Here is a 26,617-nt window from a genome sequence, read left to right as displayed (position 1 = left end):
CAGATGACTTATCTACTCTCATCCAAATTGATCTGAGATATATAGAACATACTGTGCCTAGTGCACATGAAATAGTCACCATCTAAAAAATGTTCAAAGAGTTGAAAACAAAACCACATACTTTTAAATAACACACTATTCAAAGAGGTCACACAGAAAATTTGAAAATCCTTTGTACTGAATATAATAAAAACAATTGTAGGATACACCTAAAACAGGTCTTGGAGTTAAAATACTAGCTTCAATAATTATATCAGAAAACATGTAGGGCATGGTGGCTCATGCCTGCAATCCCAGTACTTTGGGAGGCAGAGGCAGGTGGATCACCTGAGGTCAGGAGTTGGAGACCAGCCTAACCAACATGGTGAAACACCGTCTCTACTAAAAATACAAAACTTACCCATGTGTGGTGGCATGTGCCTGTAGTCCCAGCTACTCAGGAGGCTGAGACAAGAGAACTGCTAGAACCCAGGAAGGGGAAGTTGCAGTGAGCTGAGATTGCACCACTTCACTCCAGCCTGGGCAACAGAGCAAGACTCTGTCTCAAAAAACAAACAAACAAAAAAACAAAATTCAAACTCCACATTTAAACACCGGTGCATTTTGCATATATAAATAAAGATTCAAAAAGTAAGAGTGATACGGCACATATAGACAGAAAGTTTTTACAGCTACCTGACGTCATTCACAAAGATAAACATAAAAAATAAAACCACATCAAAAGAAAAGTAAGAGGGTGTGTTCATGATCCTAGAGAAAGAAAAGTCTTCTTTAACAAGATATTAAAAGCAAAGCTGTAAAGGAAGAGAAAGATATATTTTATTCATCAAAATTAAAACCTTTAGACCATAAAAAAAAACAAGAATATAACTGGTAGATATATTTTCAGCATATATAATTAATTACTAGAATCCAGAATTCAAACAAAACAAAAAACAAAGACCACCTAAAACTCAATAGGTAAAAAACACGACCCAAAGGACAGTGAGAATAAGCAAGTTCACCCACAAAGAAACCAAATAGATAACAAATATGTAAAGATGATGAACCTCACCAGCCATCAAGCAAATGGAATGCCGTTTTTATTCAAAACACCGTTATTTAATAACATCAAATGGTGGTGTGCATATGTGAAACAATAGGTAATACAAGTGAGAGTACTGGCTCATACAAATCCTGTATCAGAACTATGGAAGGAATTTGTAAGAGTATAGATTAAATATATACTACGAACACTCAGCAATTCTACTTTCTGCTTTTTACCTGAAATCACACGCACAAAGAAGGCATGATCAAAGACACCAACTAAACATTTATAGAAAAGAAAACTTGCTATCAGATTAAATACCACAGAGAAATGGCTAAATAAACTAGGATACATTAATACTACAGATGCAGTTAAAAGAAATGAAATACCTCTCTACGTAATAACATGGACAGGTCCCCAAGACCTACTGATGAAAGATACAGAACAACATATTTGTGTAGAAATAAATGAGAAAATGAGTACATGTAATGATTACATATATGTTATGTACATGAATATAAAAAAAGACTTGCAAAGGTACATATGAAAGATGTACCCCTTCTGTTGGGATGAAGGGAACAGAATTGGGAAAAGGCTATTATTAGGGGTCCTGGTCAAACTTTCACAAGGAGAATGTATTTTTGTATTATCTGTGTAAATACAAATTAATACTGTTAAGTATAACTTTAAAAAAAAATCAATCTGCTGATTTTAAATAACCTTGGAACTGTTATCTGAACAACTTTTTTCAACGGGACATAAGTATGGTTGCTATGTCTTATGGAAACAGGTTCTTAAAACAACAGTTTGAGAAGCCCTTACCAACTCTGGCCTACAATACCAAAATAGTTTGCAATAAATATCAATGTCTATTTTTTTTTTAAAGATAGGATCTTGCTCTGTTGCCCAGGCTGGAGCGCAATGGTGCAATCACAGCTCACTGCAGACTTGACCTCCCAGGTTCAAGTGATCCTCCCATCTCAGCCTCCCAAGTAGCTGGGACCACAGGTGTGTGCCACTATGCCCAGCTAATTTTTTTTTCCATTTTTGGTAGAGATGGTGTCTCATTATTTGACTAGGCTGGTCACAAACTCCTGGCCTCAAGAGAGTCTCCTGCCTCAGCCTTCCAAAGTGCTGACATTACAGGCATAAGCCACTGTGTCCAGCTATATCAGTATGTTTTGAATCTCTCCCCCATATTGCCTTCTAAGCTTTTTTAAATAGCCCTTGATCCAAAATGCTTTCAATTCCATTACCCTGCTAATAATCTTCATAACAGTTGTCACTATCTAAACTTATCTATTTATTCACTTATTTACTGCCTATCTCCCACTAGAATAGGAATGGCAAGACAATTTTTAATCCATATAATTTTAGTCAAGCCATTTAGAGTTTTCTTACATTATGAAAGACACATTTTGTTTACTTACCTTAGTTGGAAAAGGAAATTTGGAAGGTTCTGTTTTGCATGGTGTATGAATAGCCGTTAGAGGGGGAGGCCATGAATGCGTCATCTCCTGAAATGTAATTATTACAGTTTGTTTTCAACCAGGTCAAGGATAAAAATTATACAGCTAAAAACCAGATTTGTATTTATAAATACTGGTTTCATGACAGCTCCTCCAAAATTCTACATACTTAATAAATATTAAGTACAATTGTGTGCAAGGCACTATGGTGTAGGTAATACGAAGATTAATAAACTCCTGGTTTCAAGGAGTTTACAATTCAAATGATGAAACCTGTGAATTGTTACAGAAATCAGCCTGTAATCAAATACAAGGCACATAATAAAACACTAATAAGGAAGAGCTCGCTGTGAGAGAAGGAGGAAAGGGACAACAATAAGGAAACAGCTAACATTTACTGTGTACCTTTAATGGGCCAGACACTGTGCTAAGTGTTTTACGTGTTTATTACTCATTTCATACTCACAATGACATTATGAGGTAGATACCATTATTATCCTACCTCTATTTAGGATGACACTGAAGCACAAAAGTTAATTTATTCAAGGCCATACACTTGGTAAATAATAAACATTATATTTCACCCTCAAAAGTCTGGCTATAGTCTACATGCTCATAGAAAAATTCTGACAGGGGAAGAAATCAGAAGAGAAATTTCAAAAGCACAAGAGGAAGAAGACAGAAAAGCAAGACCCTAAGTTTGATTTTATTCAATGCCTTCTGTCTAATCTTAATGCCAAATATGTAAGATAAGCTTACAGACCTCACCCAGACATATTTGAGGAGCCAAGGAGACAGAGGTAACAGGATAAGGAGAGAGTGTTTTATTTATGGCATTTAGATCAAAGTAAGCCATCAGTTAAATTAAGAAAATAAAACAAATTAACAGTGGCATAACACCTAGGAATTTATCCCATAGCAATATCTATACAGTTTTGTAAAGATACAAGGGGTTCACACTTCAAAAATTGAAACCACCACACAAAAAAACAAACAAAAAAAACACCCTGAGCTGAGAAAGATCATGAAGAAAGGCTTTTCATACTTGATGCTTATATGCCTGATAAACAAAAAAGTCTACAAAAACCACAACCTTGCACAAAGGTCATCAAAACCTTAAACCAAAAAGTTTTTCCACAAGGACATCTGTCCAGCCTGTCCAACCTTAGACTGGTGTCATCCTTACTACTGATCTTTGTAGCCAAGAATAATAATTTCAAAAACAATTATATAATCTTCCTCATTTTTCCCTTTAAAAAACCTTTGTCTTTCTTTGCCTCCTTGAATATGCACATAAACGATTATGGCACACATATTCCCATTGCAATGCTCTATTCCCATTGTCTTTTCTTTTAGAGAGCCTCTGTTATTTAGGTTGACACCAACAAAGTGTTGATTAAATAAATTATCAGACATCTATAAAACAGAATACCAAGTAGACATTAAAATGAGAAATTTAACTATTAATATGTAATGATGCCCACAGTATTTTGTTAAGTGACAAAGACAAATCATAGTCTATGTCCTAGTAAATGTTTATAACTTGCTTTGGGCAACAGAATGACAGAAGGAAGAAGAGATGAGGGCATTTGATATATTACTACTTGAACCTCTTAAAATAGCCATCTGTACAAAATTGCTCTTTATTCCCTTAAAATGCTTTGTTTTTTAAATAGAATTTCACTTCCTGAAATAATATTATATAATTGATTACTTCATACATCCAGCTCTAGAATATCAGCTCAAAGGTATAACAGCTATCATTATGACCACTGTATTACCAGTGGCTGACACAAAGTAGGTGTTCAATTAGCATGCCTTGAATAAATCATTTTTTCAATAAATATACATTACTTTTAGAGTAATTTATTTTTCTTTAAGTTCATGACAGAGTTCCTACAAATGATCCAACTACAAATACAAAAACATGAAGGCAACACACACCTGAAGTTCCTTGCATACTACAAATAGGAAAGGGAAAAGGAAACAGAAATTCATAAACTCAGGTTTTTAGCATTGGCATTTTATATCTCAAATGTCGAAATTCTCAAATAAAAATCTGATCTAATTCTCCAACTATCATTGAATAGACTGAGCACCTTTTAACTAAAGGCCAAGTGCCAAGTCCCTGTACATATAAAATGTAGCTGTCAATAACATTAAACAGATCATTAAATGTAAGAAAATCTTCCAGGTACTAATAATTCCATGCACTGTTGAGGATTCAGAGGAAAATATTACGCTCCCTTGGACTTTTTATATACGTGGCAACTAAGAAACGAATGAGATTCAAATGAAAGAGCAGTCACTGTAGTCTCATAATCTGATACGAAGAAGGATTTCATTGGGATTCCAGGAAAAAACAATCTATAGATAACTGAAGAGGAAGGAAAAAGATTCCAAACATACTTTATTTAAGGAGGTAAAACAGCAAGAAAGTATGTGGCTTAGGGAAACCAGTTTTGCCAAAGTAGTCAATCAGTAATGAAAGAGGTTAAGATTGGTCTGTGAACATTAAATTTGGATACTATTCTTTCTACAGGTCTTAGAGAGCCACTGAAAATTTTTAAGGAAAAAATTAATTTATGAAGACCAGGGCCTGAAGTAAAGAATCAGGAAGCAATGCAAGACTATAAGCAGAGATTCTGGAGGCAGAAAGGCTGAGTGAGTACTCAGTGTTATAATTATTGAAGCTCAAAGCTGCAGAAATGGAAAGAAAGGAATGGATATTTAAAAAACAAAAATTTCAAAGTCTACATCTAGTTTTGCAACTACATAGAACATGAGGAAGAAATCACAGATAATTAGGATTCTACACTTACAAGCATGGGAAAATGGTGTACTACTAATCCAAGGAAGTCTGATAAGTACGGCTTTAGACATGTTGAGTCTGAAGAAGCAAAGAGAAATAAATCCCAATGGAAACCCAGCTAAGAAGCAATTAAGAGACAAACCAAAACCCAAGAGGTCAATGCAGGAGAGAAAGCGTAAACAGCTGTCTAACAGATAAAGCCAAGAATGGTGGAAAAGGCAAGTCAAAGAGCAGAAAGAGCAGAGGCTGGAAGAATGCACCTGCACTGAAGGGATAAGAGAAGACACAGGTTTCCAAAAAGGGCAAAGAAAGAGAGGCAAAAAAGGTAGAAGGCAAATAAAAACAATGAAGCATAACAATAGTCAAGTAGAGAAGAATGTTTCCAAAAGGAAAAAATAAACAGCAGAAAGAATAAAAAAGAACTCAACTGATGCCTCTGGATGAAAGGAGAAAGATAATGACCACAGAGAAATAGGTTCAGCAAAATGGTAGAGGTAAAAGAGAAATTATAGCGGGCTAAAGGAAGGAAAGGGAAAGAAAACAGTGGAAGGAACCAATGCAGGTAGTCTTTCAAAGGTATTCACAGTGAAATACGGAATATAGACACAATCTCAGAAGCTCACAAAAAAAAAAAAAGAAAAAGAAAAAAGAAAAGAAAATTAAGTAATATGTGACTAACAGTTTCCTAAGCAAAAAGTAGTCACTGTCATTCATTAATTCACTGGACTTTCTCTTTTTCCAATAGTATAATGTACTTCTTGATCATGTGTCAATTTTAAACCTATTTCACTAAATATCTAAAATGTTGGCCAGGCATGGTGGCTCATGCCTAAAATCCCAGCACTTTGGGAGGCCAAGGCAGGTGGATCACCTGATGTCAGGAGTTCCGAACTAGCCTGGCCAAGATGGTGATACTCCATTTTTACTAAAAATAATAATAATAATAATAGAAATTAGCCAGGCGGGGTGGCAGATACCTATAATCTCAGCTACTCAGGAGGCTGAGGCAGGAGAATCACTTGATCTCCAGAGGCAGAGGCTGCAGTGAGCCGACATCATGCCATTGCACTCCAGCCTTGTGACAGAGCAAAACTCTGTCTCAAAAAAACAAAAACAAAAACAAAACACGTAAAACACATCCAGGCACAGTGACTCATGCCTGTAATCCCAACACTTCGGGAGGCCGAAGCAGGCGGATCAACTGAGGTCAGGAGTTTGAGACCAACTTGACTAACATGGTGAAATCCCATCTCTACTAAAAATACAAAAATTAGCTGGGCATGGTGGCAGGGGCCTGTAAGTCCAGCTACTCGAGAGGCTGAGGCAGAAGAATCACTTGTACCCAGGAGGCAGAGCTTAACAGTGAGACAAGATCGTGCCTCTGCACTCCAGCGTGGGCCACAGAGCAAGACCCCCAGGTATTTTTTTTCAAAAGTGCAAAACTAGAAGGAAATCTATTACTGTAAGATTTGACCAGTATGTACAGATGAACTAAAGCAAGGTATTTTGATCAAAATGGTTTGATTGATAACTACTGAGATTTTTGCACTTCAAATTACTAACAGTTAAGCATGAGAAAGTACAGTTATAATTGGCTTGTTCATGTTTTCCAGGCAAAGTAAGTGTTAAGACTAAAATTTGTTTTACTTAAAAACAAAGAATGCAGCCGGGCGCAGTGGCTCACACCTGTAATCCCAGCACTTTGGGAGGCTGAGGTGGGGGTGGATCACCTGAGGTCAGGGATTCCAGATCAGCCTAGTCAACATGGTGAAACCCCATCTCTACAAAAATATAGAAATTAGCTGGGCATGATGGTGGGCACCTGTAATCCCAGCTACTTGGGAGGCTGAGGCGGGAGAATCATTTGAACCTGGGAGGCGGAGATTGCAGTAAGCCAAGATCGAACCATTGCACTGCAGCCTGGGCGACAGAGTAAGACTCTGTCTCAAAAAACACAACAAAAAAACACAAAGAACAAAGCTCTTTGAAGGCAAATGGTAAACAAACCATGTGATTTAGAATCTATATAAGCAAAAGAGAGTACATTATTTATGATGGGCATAAGTTACACATATAAGCAATCCGTTGCTTCAGATCCTTTGTGCAATATAGGTAGAAGGAGGATAAGAGGGTAGCAGAGCATAAAAAAATTAAAGAGCTTGAAATGATTTTTTTTTTTTAAACTTACTTTTAGGATTTCATCCACACAGCTCACATCACCAGAAGCTGATGCCTTAAGAGAAGAAGCAGCACACATTAGATTTTTATCAGTAGACTTTTAGTATTTGCTTCACGGACTTAAAACATTATTGAAAGTATTTATGATCCCACTACTCTAAATCAGAACACTGGTTAGAATCTTTGGATTAATTTCCTTAAATACAAATTCTTCAAGCACCGGAAAATTCTAATCACTAAACCATACAAAGCTGGGAGAACTGTAAAGTTTTCGAAGGTTTTACGTTTTTTTATCTTATATTTTAGATTAGAAATAATTTTTAGAATGTAATTTTTCAGGTGTGCAGCTTATCCAAAAATTTAAACTTATCTATATATAAACGATATCATGATACTGAGATACATCATTTCGTATAAACAGAGTTAACCCATTTATGCCAGAGGTTGCAAAGTTTTTTTGTGAAAAATCAGACCTTGGCAATGACCTCGAGCAGTAGGATATAAATAACTCCTACAAGCTTAGCAATCCAATAATGAAACACTAGGCATAAATGGGTTAAACAAGTATTACTGAAAGATTACTGGGGTAGAACATGGACATTTTACAGTCTTTCTAAATCACAAAAAGCAAATTATTTATTCTAATGCACAAACAGGAATTAGAGAGCTGAACTCCAGTCTAGCTCTAAAGATCATGTTGTTTAAAGAAACAAATGACCATTTTACTGTTCTCTTGAGAGGTGTAATTAGATAACAAATGCCACTCAAAATGAGTTTCCCAAGGCCACTGGAAAGATACTTTAAATGTTTGCAAAACAGCATTTGACATTACCCAAATTCTTCCCTCCACCATTTTGAGCTAAGAGTTATAAGTTTTTGGCTACTGAGATTACTTTCCAAATTTTTTCTTTATTGCACAAACTACATCAAAAGATAAAATTTGGGGCTGGGCGCAGTGGCTTACGCCTATAATCCCAGCACTTTGGGAGGCCGAGGCAGGCGAATCACCTGAGGTTAGGAGTTTGAGACCAGACTGACCAACATAGTGAAACCCCCGCCTCTACTAAAAATACAAAATTAGCCAGGCATGGTGGCACATGCCTGTGATCCTAGCTACTCAGGAGACTGAGGCAGGAGAATCGCTTGAACTCAGGAGCTGGAGGTTGCAGTGAGCTAAAATCACATCACTGTACTCCAGCCTGGGCAACAAGAGCAAAACTCTGTCTCCAAAAAAAAAAGGCAGGGGGAAGATAAAATTTGGGTCAGGCATGATGGTCATGTCTATAACCTCAGCACTTTGGGAAGCCAAGGTGAGAGGATCACTTGAGATCAGGAGTTCCAGACGGGCCTGGGCAACATGATGAGACACCCATCTCGGAAAAAAAGATAAAATTTCAGCTATTTCACAGTGAAATGTTCCCTTGTTTGGTTGTTTTGAATATCAGGCTTTGGGATACAATTCAATTCAAATTTCAAACCATCACTATGAATCTGGAGCAGCTGTCTCAATCCTTTAATACAACCCAAGAGGCCAGGTGTGGTGGCTCACGCCTGTAATCCCAGCACTTTAGGAGGCCAAGGCAGGAGGATCATTTTAGGTCAGGAGTTCAAGACCAGCCTGATCAACTTGGTGAAACCCTGCCTCTACTAAAAATACAAAATTAGCTGGGTGTGGTGGCGTATGCCTATAATCCCAGCTACTTGGGAGGCTGAGACAGGAGAATTGCTTGAACTGAGGAGGAGGAGGTTGCAGAGGGTCAAGATGGGGCCACTGCACTCCAGCCTGGGTGACAGCAAAACTCCGCTTAAGAAAAAAAAAGAAAAAGAAAAAGCATAACCAGAGAAAAGGATCATAGCATTCAAAGAATACAATATTACCATTTCCACTTTTTTTGAGTCCAATGGGACTCAAAAGTCCCATTTACCATAACCATAAACCATGACCTGCATCTCATTCATTAGTATTAATCTAAGCGAAGAGAAGTTCATTTTGTTTTTAAATCACAAAGGTATACTGTTCCATAAAATTAAAATGCAGAAATCTAAGATATCAATGGGTCATTCTTTTATTCTATAACTAACTTATCATCTTAATATTTGAAAACTGTGGACGACATTTTCTCCATTTCCCAAAAGGACAAGTTAACGGCTCTACAGATCCATTTGGGAGTAACTCGTAAGTCTGTCTACATTTTTTTTCAATCTTTAAACTTTTACATTCCTTACTATTAAGGCAAGGAAACAGTTCAAGTTCAATCATAATTTCATAAGCATCAATTGCTTCACAGTCACAACGTTAAAAGCTCTAAATGTGTGACTTACATCCAGTGGTTGGGAAGGTATTTTCAGCTTGGTGAGATGTGCTTTGCTGCTGGGCTTCAGCTCAGTCATGCTGTTGCCATGGGATTGGCTGCTGTAGTGCTCAGAAGACAGCTTTGGTTCCATGGACTCTTGTCCGTCCATGGGCCGCACATAGGCAGTAGGTTTCTGTAACATTGAGTTGGACTTTGACATCAATGAGGGTGGGAAAGATTGATTTGAGTGCTGCCCACTTGAAAAAGGTACACGGGAAGGAGAATCCCAGTTTGCATCAGGGTCCCGAGGCGATTTGGAGCGTTGATGTTCCTTGCTATGGTGATCACTCCCATGAGACCTGGAATGACTAGAGCTTAAGGAAGAAACAGCCTGGGGTTTTCCGGGGCTAGAAGAACGTGATTTGGAGTGTTCTGATCCATGCTGGCCTTTTTTCCGGCTACTGCTCACACTACTGTTATACGACTCACGGTCATGCCTCTGACTGCTACTATTAGTGCCACTACTGCTACCCGCACTGGTCCGCTGGCTACTATGTCCACTCTGTAAGCCTGAGGACCGTTTCTGAGACTGAGAAGTGCTGGGTGCGGGTCCTACTGGAGTCCATTTGCTACTCTGATGAGAGCCTCCATGTCTCTGTTCAAAGAAATTTGGGTTAGATTTTTCATCTGCTGATGGTGGTACTGTAGGCTTGGGAATTGCAACAAGCTTTGGTATAGATCTGTCTCCTATGAAATCCTTCATTTCATCGTAGTTTCCAAGCATACTCTGAATGCGGCTTGATAACTTATCTTCTTTGCTAGTCTACAAAATAAATAAATAAATAAAATTACACAATGAGCATATTAGAAATAAAATATGCTTCTGAACTAATTTTCCAAACTTCTAATGGAAAGGGGTTTTTCAAAGGGAGACTTTACCTCATATCTTAATGTTAATACCTTGAAGCAAACTCCAAATATATCATTTCTGTAGTGAAAAAAAATAAATCATTGAAAATTGGCTAAAAATAACCATGCTAAAACATAAGCCAAGTGCAGTGGCACGTGCCTGTACTTCCCAGCTACTCCAGGCGGCTGAGGCAGGAGGATTATTCAATTCCAAGATTTTGTACTACGGTTGCGCCTGTGAATAGCTACTGCACTCCAGCATGAATAACATAGCAAGACTCTGTCTTTTAAATACTTAGTTTTTTGAAGGGCTGGGGGCAGTGGCTCACTTGTGTAATTCCAGCACTTTGGGAGGCCGAGGCAGGTGGCTCACCTGATGTCAGGAATTCTAGACCAGCCTGGACAACATGGTGAAAACCCATTTCTACTAAAAATGCAAAAATTAGCCGAGGGTGGTTGGATACGGTAGCTCATGCCTGTAATTCCAACATTTTGGAAGGCTGAGGCAGGCAGATCACCTGAGGTCAGGAGTTGGAGACAAGCCTAGCCAACTTGATGAAACCCCATCTCTACTAAAAATACAAAAATTAGCCAGGCATGGTGGCGGGCACCTGTAATCTAAGCTACTCAGGAGGCTGAGGCATGAGAATCGCTTGAACCCGGGAGGTGGAGGGTGCAGTGAGCCAAGACTGCATTATTGCACTCCAGTGAGAATCCACCTCCAAAAAGGAAAAAATTAACCAGGCAAGGTGGTGCATGCGTGTAATCCCAGCCACTTGGGAGTCTGAGGCAGGAGAATCACTTGAACCCAGGAGCCAGTGGTGACAGTGAGCTAAGATTATGACATGGCACTCATGCCTAGACGAAAGAACGAGACTCTGTCTAAAAAAACCAAAATCTTTTGAAGAACAGAAAATAAACTGCCTTTATAAAATTAAGTTCGCAGGCCAGCAGATTAGCTAACATTTGGCAGTTTATGAAAATATTATATTCCTTACAATTCAATGTTATAGTTAGAAGCAGAAACAAAAATTTAGTGAAACAAGTTATACCCAAGTGACACTATAACAACAGAAAAAGAAGAAATCAGACTGATACTGAAAACACACTTATTCAAACATACTACTAATAATCTCTGAAACTCTGTAAACTAAGCAGCAAATGGCAATAAGTGAGGAGAAGAAACAAAAGCATCTATGAAAAATATTCATTTTTTATTGGTATCATACTTAAGGAACACCTAGGAAAAAAATCAAACAATGCAAATTGAGTCACAAAATACTAATCTAATTCAAGGCTCAGAATGGTAAAGTACCTGCCCATGGTTAGTAGCACAACTAGGAAAATAGAAATAAATGTATGAGCCAACTCAGACCACATTTTTTAGAACACAGTACAGCAATAGGACGTGGGTTGGAAGACAACTTTTAGGGTGCTGCTAATGCTCTATTTCTTGATCTGAGTACTGAATGTATGAAGCTGCTGATGTTGTGAAAATTCTTCAAGCCATAACTCTTATTTTGTGTATTTTTCTGTAAGCATATTATATTCCAAAAAAAGTTTATCCCCCCCAAAAAAGTATGTTATATGTAAAGGACAGGAAAAATGTTCAGTGGTAGTCATAATAATTCTTTTCTAATATAAACATTCAAGTATGAAACATTTTAAAAGCAAAAATGTCATGCTAATGGGAAAAAAACATTCACAGAAGGACAACTTACAACTTTGTATGGCTCAGCAAAGAGAGGAGAACTAGGTGGGAAGGCGTCTTCGCCCTGCTGAATTTCCTGATTCCGCCTTTCCCGTTCTTTCATACGCAGCACATTCCGGTCTTCACGGTTCATGTTGCTATGAAAAAAAACACAATCTTTTTATCACAAAAATAAAAGGAAAAATAAAATATTCTGTACTGATTTTGTCAGCTTAACACTTCAGTCACAGATTCCCTTTCAACTTCCAAGTAATACAGGCATTAGTGCTGAAGTTGGGTTTTGGTAATGGTTTCATCACCAAATACCAATAGTGTCTTGCACAACTATTCAGAGGAAACACTAGTCCAGAATATTAGAACCAACCCCAACGAAACTCTTAACCTTATCAACGTTTGAAGTACTCTGTTAGCTAAAAGCAGAAACTTGTACATTAAGAGGGAAGGTAGCATTTGAACACAAATCCTCAATATTTCCTTTTGGGGCTTCCTCTTCAGAAATCTATCTATTCTTTGCCCTTAGAAGCATAAAACCCACTCCCAACTACCACCCTTCCCCGCAGGGTCCAGTTCTTTTCTCTGCTTTGCATCTACCTTATCTTGATTTCTTTTTGTCCCAAACACCGCTTCCTTGGTGTCCATCCTTATGGCAGTTTGACCTCAGCTTTGCTGTTGCTCTAGATTCCCTAAAAAATGACAATTCTGCTCTAAATATATTTATATTTCAAATAACACCTCAATAAATGGCAAAACCCAGGTTTTCAGTGATAAAATCTAAAATTAACTTGGGTAGCAGTAACTGAAATTGTATTGAAAAAGACAGTTTTTGGAGTAGGGGAAAAAAATGGAAGTCTCATCTCTATAATCATGACAGTTTGTCTTATTTTTACCAGAACAAACCAAGAGAAATACAGTCAATTTACAGCATCAAAGATTTTGGTTAAATAGACAATGGTAGTACAGGCTGTCAAACTCTGGCACTAGGGATTACCAGGGACTGTACAATACTCTTCCCTGGAGAAATTAAATTATTGGACCTGGTTTTGTTTTTAAAAAAAAAAAAAAAAAAAGTCCCATTAGGGCCCAGAAGAAAACAATCAAGTTATATGTATGGAGTATTTCTAGCCTATAATTCATAAATCAAATCAGAAAATTAAAGTTAATCAAAAACTATAGTTATAAAATTACAGTTAGTAACAAAACCAGTATTACATTCTTGGGCTTTTTCCTGAAACAGAGACTTGCTCTATCACCCAGGCTGGAGGTGCGGTGGTGCAATCTCCAAGCTCGCTGCAACCTACATCTACTGAGTTCAAGGCAATTCTCCTGCCTCAGCCTCCTGAGTAGCTGGGATTACAGATGCAAGCCAATACACCTGACTAAATTTTGTATTTTTAGTAGAGACAGGTTTTTGCCATGTTGGCCAGGCCGGTCTAGCACTCCTGACCTCAAGCAATCCTCCCACCTTGGCCTTCCAAAGTGCTGGGATTACAGGCATAAGAGCAACCAAGCCTCCCCCAATACTATACTTTTTTTCCCAGAAAAAAACAAAAAAAAACAGAGCTTTATTATTCTCAGCACGAATGGCAGCAGTCTTTGTAGGACAGGCGAGTTAACTTTCTTGTGATCTGCCCACCTTGGCCTCCCAAAGTGCTGGGATCACAGGCGTAATCTACAGCGCCCGCCTTTATTTCCCCCCTCCCCCTACCCCGCTCCTTACCCAGGCTTGAGTGCAATGGCATGATCTCAGCTCACCATAACCTCCACCTCCTAGGTTCAAGCAATTCACCTGCCTCAGCCTCCTGAGTAGCTGGGATTACAGGCATGTGCCACCACATCCAGCTAATTTTGTATTTTCAGTTAGAGACAGGGTTTCCCCATGTTGGTCCCAAACTCTCTACCTCAGGTGATCTGCCCGCCTCAGCCTCCCAAACTACTGGGATTACAGGCCTGAGCCACTGTGCTGGCCCTTCTGACTTTTTAAGAAGGCTTCATTACATAGGCATGACTGATTAAATCACTGGCCATTGGTGATCAATTCAACCTTCAACCCCTCCCCCAAGAGGTGGGGAGTAGGGCTATGAGTTCCAACCCTACCAGCATTAGGTTGGTTCCCCTGGCAACCATTCCTCTTGTGGTTACCAAGGGACTTTCCAAAAATCACCTCATTAAGGTAAGCTCAGGTGTGGTTGAAAGGGGCTTGTTAAAAATAACAAAACGGTGCCTTTCACCATTATCCCTCCAGAACTGTTCACAGTTGTTTCAGGCACCAAGGACAAAAGGCCAAACATTTTAACAAAAGATATTCTTACTGCTCTATCATTTAGGAAATTGCAAGGGTTCAGAAGCTGGGAGCCAGGAACTGTAAACAAAAACCTAAAAATACGTATATATTTGTTTATAATTAATGTATTGACTGAACATAAGTACTTCGCAGGCACTTAAAACAATTTACCTTAAAAAATTAACAGTTTTGGCCAGGGGTGGTGGCTCACACCTGTAATTCCAGCACTTTGGGGAGGCTAAGGTGGGCAGATTGCTTGAGGCTGGGAGTTTGAGACCAGCCTGGCCAACATGGCAAAATCCCGTTTCTACTAAAAATACAAAAAATTAGCCGGGTGTGGTGGCAGGCACCTTGGGAGGCTAAGTTAACGTTCATGTGCTCTTGAACCTGGGAGGCAGAGGCTGTGGTGAACCAAGATTGCACCACTGCACTCCAGCCTGGGCAACAGAGAGCAAGGCTCAGTCTCAAAAATAGTAATTCTAACAGTTTTAGCCAGGCACGGTGGCTCATGCCTGTAATCTCAGCACTTTGGGGAAGACAGGTAGACTGCTTGAAGTCAAGAGTTCAAGACCAGCCTGGGCAACATGGCATAACTCCATCCTTACTAAAAACACAAAAATTAAGGCTGGGCACAGTGGCTCATGCCTAAAATCCCAGCACTTTGGGAGGCCAAGGCAGGTAGGTGACTTGAGGTCAGGAGATCAAGATCAGCCTGGCCAACATAGTGAAACCCCACCTCTACTAAAAATTAAAAAATTAGCTGGGCATGGTGGCACGTGTCTGTAATCCCAGCTACTTAGTGCTGATCCTTCACAAACACTCCTGAAAAGAGGAGGAAGAAATACTCCAATTCATTCTATGAGGCCAATATTTATCAAAACCAGACAAAGACATTACAAGAAAACTATAGATCAATAAAACCTTATAATTACAAAATACTAGCAAACTGAATACAGCAATATATACAAAAGATTATACACCATGATCAAGTGAGATTTATCTCAGGAACATGGGTTGCTTTAACACCTAAGACCAGCTAACATAATATACCACAATCAATTAATGTATATACCACAGTAAAGGGGAAAAAAAAGCATACGATTGTCTCAACAGATGCAGAAAAAAAAGTGACAAATTTTAACACTCTTTCTTGATAAAAACACTCCACAAACTAGGAATAAAAAAGAATTTCCCCAAACTAATAAAAGGCATCTGCAAAAAAACCCACCAACTGGGCAGGGTGGCTCATACCTGTCTTAAACTTTCAAAAGCCTGTGGGCAATCACAAGGTCAGGAGTTTGAGACCAGCCTGACCAACATGGTGAAACCTATTTCCACTAATACAAAAATTAGCCAGGCGTGGTGGCGCCTGATAATCCCAGATACTCAGGAGGCTGAGGCAGGAGAACCACTTGAACCCAGAAGGCAGAGGCTGTGGTAAGCTGGGATCACGCCATTGCACTCCAGCCTGGGTAACAGAGACTGGAGTCTCAAAAGAGACTCCCTCTCAAAAGCAAAAAACAAAAAACCCCACAGCTAATACCATACTTAATGGTGAGACACTGAATGCTTTCCCCCTAAGAGCAGGACAAGGATGTCTGCTTTCACCTCTTCTATTCAACACCTGTGACTTCTTCTAGCCAGGGCAATTAGGCAAGAAAGAAACAAAAGCCATCAAACTAAAAAGAAAGAAGTAAAATGATGAGTGCTCGCTTCGGCAGCACATATACTAAAATTGGAACAATACAGAGAAGATTAGCATGACCCCTGTGCAAGGATGACATGCAAATTCATGAAGTGTTCCATATTTAAAAAAAAAAAAGAAGTAAAATGATGACCCTGTATATAGAAAATCCTAAAGAATCCACTTATAATCTATTAGAGCTAACGAGTGAGTTCAGCAAGGTTGCAGGATACAGCATTAAAACACAGAAAATCAGATGTATTTCTGTATGGCAGCAATAATTAAACCAAAAATGAAATTAAGACAGCAATTCCAATCCAGGCATGGTGGCTCATGCCTGTAATCCTAGCTTTGGGAGGCTGAAGCGGGAGGACTGCTCGAGTCTAGAAGTTCGAGACCACCCTGGGCAATACAGTGAAACTCAGTCTCTACAAAGAATACAAAAATTAGCTGGGCGTGGTGATGCGTGCCTGTAGTCCCAGCTACTCAAGTAGCTGAAGTGAGACAATCACCCGAGCCTGGAAGGTGGAGGATACAGTGAGACCCTATCTTAAAAAAAAAAAATAGCCATCCATACTGGTGTGTACCTATAGTTCCAGCTACTCAGGAAGCTGTGGTAGGATTGCTTCACCCCAGAAAGCTGAGGCTGCAGTGAGCCGCGTTCTCACCATTGCACTCCAGCCTGGGTGACAGAGTGACTCCGTTTCTTAAAAAGATAAAAAAGAAAAACTCAGCTGACTTCTTTGCAGAAATTCACAAGCTGATCCTTAAATTCAAAAGATCCAGAATAGTCAAAACAACCTTGCAAAAGAACAAAGTTAAAAGCCACACACTTGGTTGGGCACGGTGGCTCACGCCTGTAATCCCAGAGCTTTGGGAGGCTAAGGTGGGTACATCACAAGGTCAAGAGTTCAAGACCAGCCTGGCCAACATGGTGAAACCCCATCTCTCAAAAAATACAAAAAAAATAGCTGGGTGTGGTGGCAGTCACCTGTAATCCCAGCTACTCAAGAGGCTAAGGCAAGAGAATCACTTGAACCTGGGAGGCGGAGGCTGCAGTTAACCGAGATCACACTATTGTACTCCAGCCTGGGTGACAAGAGCAAAACTCCGTCTCAAAAAAATAAAAATAAATGAAACCACCATGATCTTTTTTGCATCAGATTTGCCACCAAGGACACAGGTCAGTTGAAAAAACCACCCCTAAAAGCCAAAATGGGAAAGGAAGGCCCTTACCAATATCACTGTCACTGAACGCATAGACTCAGGCAAGTCCACCACTACTGACCATCTGATCTATAAATGTGGTGGGATTGATAAAAGATCCATCAGCTAATGAGGCTACTGAGATGGGAAAGGAGTCCTTCAAATATGCCTGGGTCTTAGATAAACTGAAAGCTGAGTGTGAGCGTAGTGGCACTGCTGATAGCTCCCTGTGGAAACTTAAGATCAGAAAGTATTATGTGACTAGTTGACACCCCAAGACAGAGACTTTTTTAAAAAACATCATTATAGGCACATCTCAGGCTGACTGTGCTGCCCTGACTGTTGCCGGTAATGAATCTGAAGCTGGTATCTCCTTCTGACTTACACACTGGGTGTGAAACAGCTAATTGTTGGAGTTAACAAAATGGATTCCACTGAGCCACCCTACAGACAGAAGAGTTACAAGAAAGTGGTTAAGGAAGTCAGCATTTATAATAAGAAAGTTGGCTACAACCCCAATACAGTAGCATTTGTGCCAATTTCTGGCTGGAATGATGACAACACGCCAGGGCCAAGTGCTAACATGCCTCTGTTCAGGGGATGGAAAGTCACCTGTGAAGATGGCAATGCCAGTGCAAACACCCTGCTTGAAGCTCTGGATTGCATCCTACCACCAACTTGTCCAAGTGACAAGCCCTTGTGTCTGCCTCTCCAAAATATCTACAAAATTGGTGGCATTATTACTGTCTCTGTAGGCCAACTGGAGATTGGTGTCAGCATAGTGGTCACCTTGGCTCCAGTCAACAGTTACAACTAAAGCCAAATCTGTTGCAAAATACCATGAAGCTTTGAATGAACCTTTACCTGGGGACAATGAGGGCTTCAATGTCAAGAACATATCTGTCAAAGATGTTCATCATGGCAATGTTGCTGGTGACAGGAAAAATGACCCAACAATGGAAGCAGCTGGCTTCACTGCTCAGGTGATCATCCTCAACTATCCAGGCCTAATCAGTGCTGGCTATGCTCCTGTAATGAACTGCCACATGGCTCACACTGCCTGCAAGTTTGCTGAATTGAAGAAAAAGACCCACTGACATTCTGGTAAGCTAAAAGATGGCTTGAAATAAATTCTTGAAATCTGGTAACGCTGCCATCTTTGATATGGTCCCCAGCAAGCCAATGTATGTTGAGAGCTTCTGACTATCCTCCTCTGGGTTTTTTTGCTGTTCATAATATAAGACAGTTGCTGTGGGTGTCATCAAAACAGGTTCAGGCCTGTAATCCCAGCACTTTGGGAAGCCGTGGCAGGAGTACCACATGAGCTTAGGAGTTTGAGACCAACCTGGGCAACATGGTGAAACCCTATCTCTATCAAAAACACAAAAAATTAGCTGGGTGTGGTAGCATGCACCTGTGGTCCCAGCTACTAGGGAAACTGAGGTGAGGGGAATGCTTGAGCCTGGGAGGTGGAGGTTCAAATGAGCCAAGATCACACCACTGCACTCCAGCCTGGGTGACAGACTGAGACTCCCTCTCAAAATTGTAAAATTGGCCAGACCCAGTGGTTCATACCTTAATTCCAGCACTTTGGGAGGCCAAGGCAGGCAGATCACCTGAGGTCAGGAGTTTGAAACCAGCCTGGCCAACATGGTGAAACCCCGTCTCTACTAAAAATACAAAATTAGCCAGGCATGGTGGCAGGCGCCTTTAATCCCAGCCACTAGAGAGGCTGAGGTAGGAGAATCACATGAACATGGGAGGCAGAGGTTGCAGTGAGCTGTGACCATACCATTGCACTCCAACCTGGGCAACAAGAATGAAACTCTGTCTCAAAAAAATTTTTTTATTTAAATTTAAAATTTAAAACAAAACAAAACAAAAAAACAGTGGACAAGAAGACTCCTAGACCTAGCAACATCATCAAGTCTGCCCAGAAAGCTCAGAAGACTAAATAAATATCATCCCTAATACCTGCCACCACAGTCTCAATCAGTGGTACAAGAATAATCTCAGAAGTTTTTGTTTTGACTGGCCATTTAGGTTTAACAGTAAGAGAGTGGTTAATGATAATAGTGCATGGTAAAACCTTCAGAAGGAAAAGATGACTGCTGTGTGAATCATTTTGAGTTTTTTTCACATGGTAATTTTAAATTACTAGTTTTTAAAATCAGCACTGTTTAATGGAAGCAACTTGACCAAGAAACTGTCTAAGAATTTTGAGACCCATGAAACAATGTTTAATGAGAGGCTGGTTTAAAGGTAGTCAGTTATGTAAACTGATTGTTCACAGTGAAGTTACAGATTGAACTCATTGTTCTACTCTTTGCCCCATTCTCACTATCACACTTGACTGACTAGTTTTAAAAAATAAACAAACAGTCTGGGCATGCCTGTAATCCCAGCACTATGGTAGGCCAAGGCATGCGATCACCTGAGGTTGGGAGTTCAAGACCGGCTAGGCCAACATGGAGAAACTTTGACTTTACTAAAATTATAAAATTAGCCGGGCATGGTGGCGCATGCCTGTAATCCCAGCTACTCGGGAGGCTGAGGCAGGAGAATCACTTGAATCCAGAAGAGATTGTAGTTAGCCAAGATCGCGCCACCGTACTCCAGCCTGGACAACAAGAGCAAAATTCTGTCTCAAAAACAAAAACAAAAAACAAAAGCCGGGTGCAGTGGCTCATGCCTGTAGTCCCAGCACTTTGGGAGGCAGAGGTGGTTGGGAGTTTGAGACTAGCCTGGTCAACATGGTAAAACCCGATCTCTACTAAAAATACAAAAAGTCAGCTGGGGGGCCAGGCGCGGTGGCTCATGCCTATAATCCCAGCACTTTGGGAGGCCGAGGCAGGTGGATCACGAAGTCAAGAGATTGAGACCATCCTGGTCAACAAGGTGAAACCCCACCTCTACTAAAAATACAAAAAATTAGCTAGGCATGGTGGTGTGCGCCTGTAGTCCCAGCTACTCGGGAGGCTGAGGCAGGAGAATTGCTTGAACCCAGAAGGCGGAGGTTGCGGTGAGCCGAGATCATGCCATTGCACTCCAGTCTGGGTAACAACAGCGAAACTCCGTCTCAAAAAAAAAAAAAAAGTCAGCTGGGTATGGTGGCAGGCACATGTAATCCCAGTTGTTCAGGAGACTAAGGCAGGAGAATTGCTTGAACCCAGGAGGTGGAGGTTGCAGTGAGCCAAGGTCACACCATTGCACTTCAGCATGAACGAAAGCAAAACTCCATCTCAAAAAAATAAATTAACAAACAAACAAGTAAAGTTTAATGAGAGAAAATACCCACCATGAGACATCATTCCACACCCATTAGGATGGCTATTACAAAAACAAAAACACAAAATATCACATGTTGGTGAGGATGTAGAGAAACTGGAACCTTTGTGCACTGCTGGTGGGAATGTGCAATGGTGTAGCTGCTATGGATTGGCAGTTCCTCAGAAACTTTAACAAATAATTACCATATGAGCCAGCAATTTTACTCCTAGGAATACAGTCAAAGGAACTGAAAGCAGACACTCAAACAAATCTATGTACATCAATGTTCACAGCAGCATCGTTCACAATAGCCAAAATGTGGAAACAACCCAAGTGTCCATTAACAGATGGCTATCCATCAACATGGGTAAGCAAAATGTGGTCTATATATGCAATGGAATACTATTTAGCCGTAAGGAATGAAATTATGATACATGCTATAACACAGATGAACCTTGATTATGCTATGTGAAATAAGCCAGATACAAAAGGACACATATTGTTCACTTACTATGAGGCATCTGGAATAGGCAAATTCATAGACAGAAAAGAGAACAGATGTGGTGAGGTTCTCTTTGAGATGATGAAAAAGTTCTGGAAATGGACAGTGTTGATGATTGTACAACATTGTGAATGTACTTAATGCCACTGAATTGTATATGTAAAATTATTAAAATAGTAAATTTTGTTATATATATTTTGCCACATTAAAAAAATTAGTACACAGTAAAAATAAAAATTTTAATGTGTATTCCTAAGAATTAAATTCATTTTATAATTTTTTATAAACACATACATTAGTTATAAAACATTTTGGGTCAGGCATGGTGGCATGCTCCTGTAGTCTCAGCTACTCAGGAGGCTGAGGCACGAGAATCGCCTGAACCCAGGAGGCAGAGGTTGTAGTGAGCCAAGATCGCGCCACTGTACTACGCGGCGACAGAACAAGACTCTGACTCAAATAAATAAATACATACATACATAAAACATTTTATGACTTTTTACAATTTTAATTTTAAAAATTTTTAAACAGATGGGTGTGGTGGCTCACTCCTGTAATCCCAGCACTTCAGGAGGCTGAGGCAGTGTATCACTTGATGCCAGGAGTTCCAGACCAACCTGGTCAACGTGGTGAAACCCCATTTTTAGTAAAAATACAAAAACCAGCCGGGTGGGGTGACACGCACCTGTAGTCCCAGCTACTCAGGAGGCTGAACCAAGAGAATCACTTGAACCTGGGAGGCAAATGTTGTAGTGAGCTGAGACTGTCACTGCACTCCAGCCTGTGCAACAGAGTAAGACTGTCTCAAAAATAAATAAATAAATAAAAAGTTTAGTATAAAATGTGTACTCTGCCTTTCCCCATTTAAGTGGAAGTCAGAATTTGTTACAATATTTTTTTCCACTTACTGTATTCGAATAACTATTCTACTGAAACACAGAGCCATTCAACTCTAAGATTATTGAGTGATTTAAACTCCAAAAGTCAAAATGAGATTTAAGCTAAGAGATTATTTTCAAAGCCAGTATATTACAACTGCTATTAAACTGTTAACTTTACCACAATGCACTATGTTAAAGCACAAAGCCTCAGGAGTACATAAATCCCTCTTGACCTCATTTGGTAGAACTTCTCTACCCATGAGGGAGTCTAAAGAGGTCACTTCCTACAAGTCAGGGAAACAAAGGTTGTACACTTAGAGATCAAAGCCAATACTAACAAAACATCAGGTACCCAGACAATATTTAGCACAGAAGGACCTTTGCCCCAAAGTTGGTCATGAAACTTCTACAGCCTTCAGGTTAAAATAATGTGGTGAAAAATACGAAAGCAAAGCTAACAATTCCACACATTTTTGCTTTCTTCATCACATCTTTATGTATTATCTGAATTTCTCATTTATTTCATAAATCACTCTCAACTGGACCCTCAAATTTTCCCAGAAATTGTACTATCTTCCTTTTTTTTTTCTTTGAGACAGAGTCTTGCTCTGTTGCCAGGCTGTAGTGGCACAATCTCGGCTAATTGCAACCTCCATCTCCTGGGTTCAAGTGATTTCCCTGCCTCAGCCTCCCAAGTAGCTAGGATACAGGTGTACACCACCATGCCCAGCTAATTTTTTGTATTTTAGTAAAGACAAGGTCTCACCATGTTGACCAGGATGGTCTCAATCTCCTAACATCATGATCCACCCACCTTGGCCTCCCAAAGTGAAATTGTACTATCTTTCTCTGATAAATGTTCTCTCCCATTCCTCATAAAGTATTTCATGATGTTCTATGACTCTCTGCAATCCTAATTTCCATTCACAAATAACCTTGTCTTAATAGACAAAGATAAAAAACAGAGTATTAAAAATCAAAGAGAGGCAGCTTGAGCAGCAACCATGGCATACTGTGGCCTCACAGTGCTTCACAGAAATGAGCATGTTCTGGGGCTTTGTTGGCTTCTTTGTGCCCTGGTTCATCCCTAAAGGGCCTAACTGGGGAGTTGTCATCACCATGATGGTGACCTGTTCAGTTTGCTGCTCTCTTTTGGCTGATTGCAATTCTGGCCTAATGTAATCCTCTCTATGGACCATGCTTGAAAGATGAAACCACCTGGTATCTGAAGCATCACTGGCCTTGAGGAAGAAGACATGTTCTACAGTGTTATTCAGTCATCAAAGACAAGAAAGTGAATTCCCTTTTCGATGCAAAATCACCTCCAAACGCAGGCCAACTTCTTTGACTTTGCCTATTTGGGCATCAGCTGCCTTAACTGTTCATAGCACATTTGAATATATTTTTTTACAATGCAGTATTTTTTCTTTCACCTTATTTACACTTTGATGAATTATGCGCCTACTTAACCTAAACTATGCTGATTCCACACAATGTTTTTGGACTCTTCTGAGACAGAAGATGCTCTCTTCTGAGAAATGTATTGATCTATCTTTGGAATTTATAGATTTGAAGATGGTTCTTACCTTATCAAAACATGGGAATCAGTGAAGGGTTTGAAAACTGCTACAAGACAAACAAGACTCTGGTGGGGCTGTCAGTAAGAAAGCATTCTCAGAGGGAAGACCTGTGCCAACAACACTACACCAAACCGTATTTTCAGGATAAATGTCTTATTTCTGCCATCATTTGTCTTTTTTTTTTGAGATGGGGTCTTGCCATGTTGCCCAGGCTTATTTTAAATTCCTTGGCTCAAGCAATCCTCCTTGCCACAGCCTTCAGAGTGGCTGGGACTAGAGGCATGAGCTACCATACCTGGTCAGTCAGCCAACAAAGTAAAACCCCGTCTCTACTAAAAATACAAAAAAAAACTAGCTGGGCATGGTAGTGGGTGCCTGTAATCCCAGCTACTCAGGAGGCTGAGGCAGGAGAATCACTTGAACCTGGGAGGTAGAGATTGCAGTGAACTGAGATTGCGCCACTGCACTCCAGTCCAGGTGATAGTGTAAGACTCGGTCTCAAAAATAAAATAGGATAAAAATTAAAAAAACAATGAAAGAAAAATATTTTTATCAATCAACCATCAACTTTCAAACTATCAGCATCTACATCTATTCTCTTCCCTCCCAATGACAAAGGAAAAAACCTCTATCTTCCTATCAAAAGAACAACTATCCTCATTGTGCTATCTTCTAGACCTTTAAGTTACTGCTTTCTCTCCAACAACTTCAACTTCTCCATCTCTAATGAATCCTTCAAATCCTTTCCATCAGCATTCAAATATATTCTTTTTTAAAAAAAAGAAAAGGCTGGTGTAATCCCAGTACTTTGGGAGGCCAAGACAGGTGGTCAGGAGTTCGAGATTAGCCTGGCCAACATGGTGAAATCCTGTCTCTACTAAAAGCACAAAAATTAGCTGGGTGTGGTGGCGGGCACCTGTAATCCCAGCTACTTGGGAGGCTGAGGCAGAAGAATCACTTGAACCAGGAAGCAGAGGCTGCAGTGAGCCAAGATCACACCACTGAACTCCAGCCTGGGCAACAGAGTGAGACTCTGTCTCAAAAAAATAAAAAGGTCTGCATTGGCCCCACATATCTCTCCAGTCAAGCTTCTCAAAAGGACTCTCAGTGGTTCTTCACTTCCTGAGCAACCAATCATTTTATAAAACGTTACCCCAAAAGGTGTAAGGACCAATACAGTGAACAGTTGTGCTACTCATCAAACAAACACCTTAGGAAATAAAGCATTAACAACATAGTTGAAGGCTGCTGTGCCCTTCTCCTATATCACATCTCCAGGTACTCCCTCCCACTACAAGCAGTAGCCACTATTCTAATTGTGGTTTCAACCATTCTCAGGAATTTTTCTTTTCTTTTTTGAGACAGTCTCACTTGGTTCCCCAGGCTGGAATGCAGTGGCATGGTCTCAGCTCACTGCAACTTCTGCATCCCAGGTTCAAGCAATTCTCCTGCCTCAGTCTCCTGAGTAGGTGGGATTACAGGTGTCCATCATGATGTTTGGCTAATTTTTGTATTTTTAGTAGTGATGGGGGGTTCACCATGTTGGCCAGGCTGGTCTCAAACACCTGACCTCAGATGATCTACTCGCCTTGGCCTCCCAAAGTGCTGGGATTATAGGCACTAGGCACCACTCCCAGCAAGGAATTTTTTTTTTTTTGAGACAGAGTCTCACTCTGTCACCCAGGCTGGAGTGCAGTGGCCTGATTTCAGCTCACTGAAACCTCCATCTCCCAGGTTAAAGTCATTCTCCTGCCTCAGCCTCCCAAGTAGCTGGGACTAGGCACACGACACCATGCCTGGCTAATTTATCTCACACACACACACACACACACACACACACATTTCAGTAGAGACAGGGTTTCATTATGTAAACCAGGCTGGTCTTGAATTCCTGACCTCATGTTCCACCTGCCTCAGCCTCCCAAACTGCTGGGGTTATAGGCTTGAGCCACTGCTCCCAGCCAGAAATCTTTATACTTTTACTATATATGTATGTATCTCTAAATAAGAAACTGAATTGTTTTCCATATTTCTCCAACATTATTAAAACTCTAAGAACTTCGTTTTTATAATTCTCAGAATTATGAAGTTAATCCATTGCTGTAGTTCATTTATTTTCACTATGTATCCACACAGTTTACTTATCCACTCTCCGGATGACATATATTTAGGTAGTTTCCCCTTTCTCTGCCATTACAAACAACACTAAATCATCATTGTTATGCTTAACTCTTTTTACCAATGAGTTTTTCCAGAATAGAAAGCTAGAAGTGGAACTAATGGGCTGCAGAGGATAAGCATTTTCAACTTTAGTAGATACAGCCAATTAATACTTTCCAAAATGTTGTATCCAATCACTATTCAACATTCTATTGTTTCCAATTTCCCAACATTGTTTCCAATTTCCCACATAGTATTTATTTGCCAAGATCATTAGCAACTTTCATGTTGCTAAATCCAACAGATACTTTATCATTTTACTTGACCTACCATTCAATAGATTGAGCCACTTATTTCTCCTTGATACATTCTTTGGCTTCTATTAACACTTAGCCTTCCCAGTTTCCCCAGCTCCTCTGGCTCTTCCCATCCTACTACCAGACTTGTTCAAAGTTGGTATTCATCTGTGCTCAGCCATGGGTCTTATTCTCATTCATTTTACATCCTCTCCTTTCACTCTCAAAACTTAAAATATCTCTTATAGGCACCACGCCTATAATCCCAACACTTTGGGAGGCCAAGGCGGGCATATCACTTGAGGTCAGGAATTCAAGACCAGCGTGGTCAACATGGTGAAACCCCATCTCTGCTAA

At 40.0% G+C, this 26,617-nt stretch overlaps 1 protein-coding gene, 1 non-coding gene and 1 pseudogene across 7 annotated transcripts in view; 2 read left to right on the top strand and 1 right to left on the bottom strand.

Annotated features, from left to right (window-relative positions):
* The window catches only part of AFF4 (ALF transcription elongation factor 4), a 122,698-nt gene that overhangs the window by 61,781 nt on the left and 34,300 nt on the right, over nt 1-26,617 (bottom strand). For 2 of the 6 annotated variants that reach the window (XM_078364840.1, XM_078364839.1), the window contains exons 2-6: nt 12,992-13,083; nt 12,411-12,537; nt 9,809-10,603; nt 7,497-7,541; nt 2,458-2,544 (exon numbers count right to left, since the gene is read on the bottom strand). In XM_078364840.1, coding sequence (XP_078220966.1) covers nt 2,458-2,544; nt 7,497-7,541; nt 9,809-10,603; nt 12,411-12,533 — 1,050 coding nt within the window. In that variant the 5' untranslated portion in view covers nt 12,534-12,537; nt 12,992-13,083. The remainder of the gene's footprint in view (nt 1-2,457; nt 2,545-7,496; nt 7,542-9,808; nt 10,604-12,410; nt 12,538-12,991; nt 13,084-26,617) is intronic. The other 4 variants (XM_078364838.1, XM_002744600.6, XM_078364841.1 and 1 more) reach the window with 2 other exon arrangements.
* On the top strand, nt 16,387-16,493 carry LOC118151791 (U6 spliceosomal RNA). Its single transcript, XR_004740200.1, has one exon. It is a non-coding gene; the product is annotated as a U6 spliceosomal RNA (small nuclear RNA).
* On the top strand, nt 23,229-23,528 carry LOC118151382 (V-type proton ATPase subunit e 1 pseudogene; annotated as a pseudogene).

The sequence above is a fragment of the Callithrix jacchus genome, chromosome 2, assembly GCF_049354715.1.
Source record: "Callithrix jacchus isolate 240 chromosome 2, calJac240_pri, whole genome shotgun sequence".
NCBI lineage: Eukaryota > Metazoa > Chordata > Mammalia > Primates > Cebidae > Callithrix > Callithrix jacchus.
Note: the sequence above shows the minus strand (reverse complement) of the source record. Positions and strands in the feature narration are given on the sequence as shown.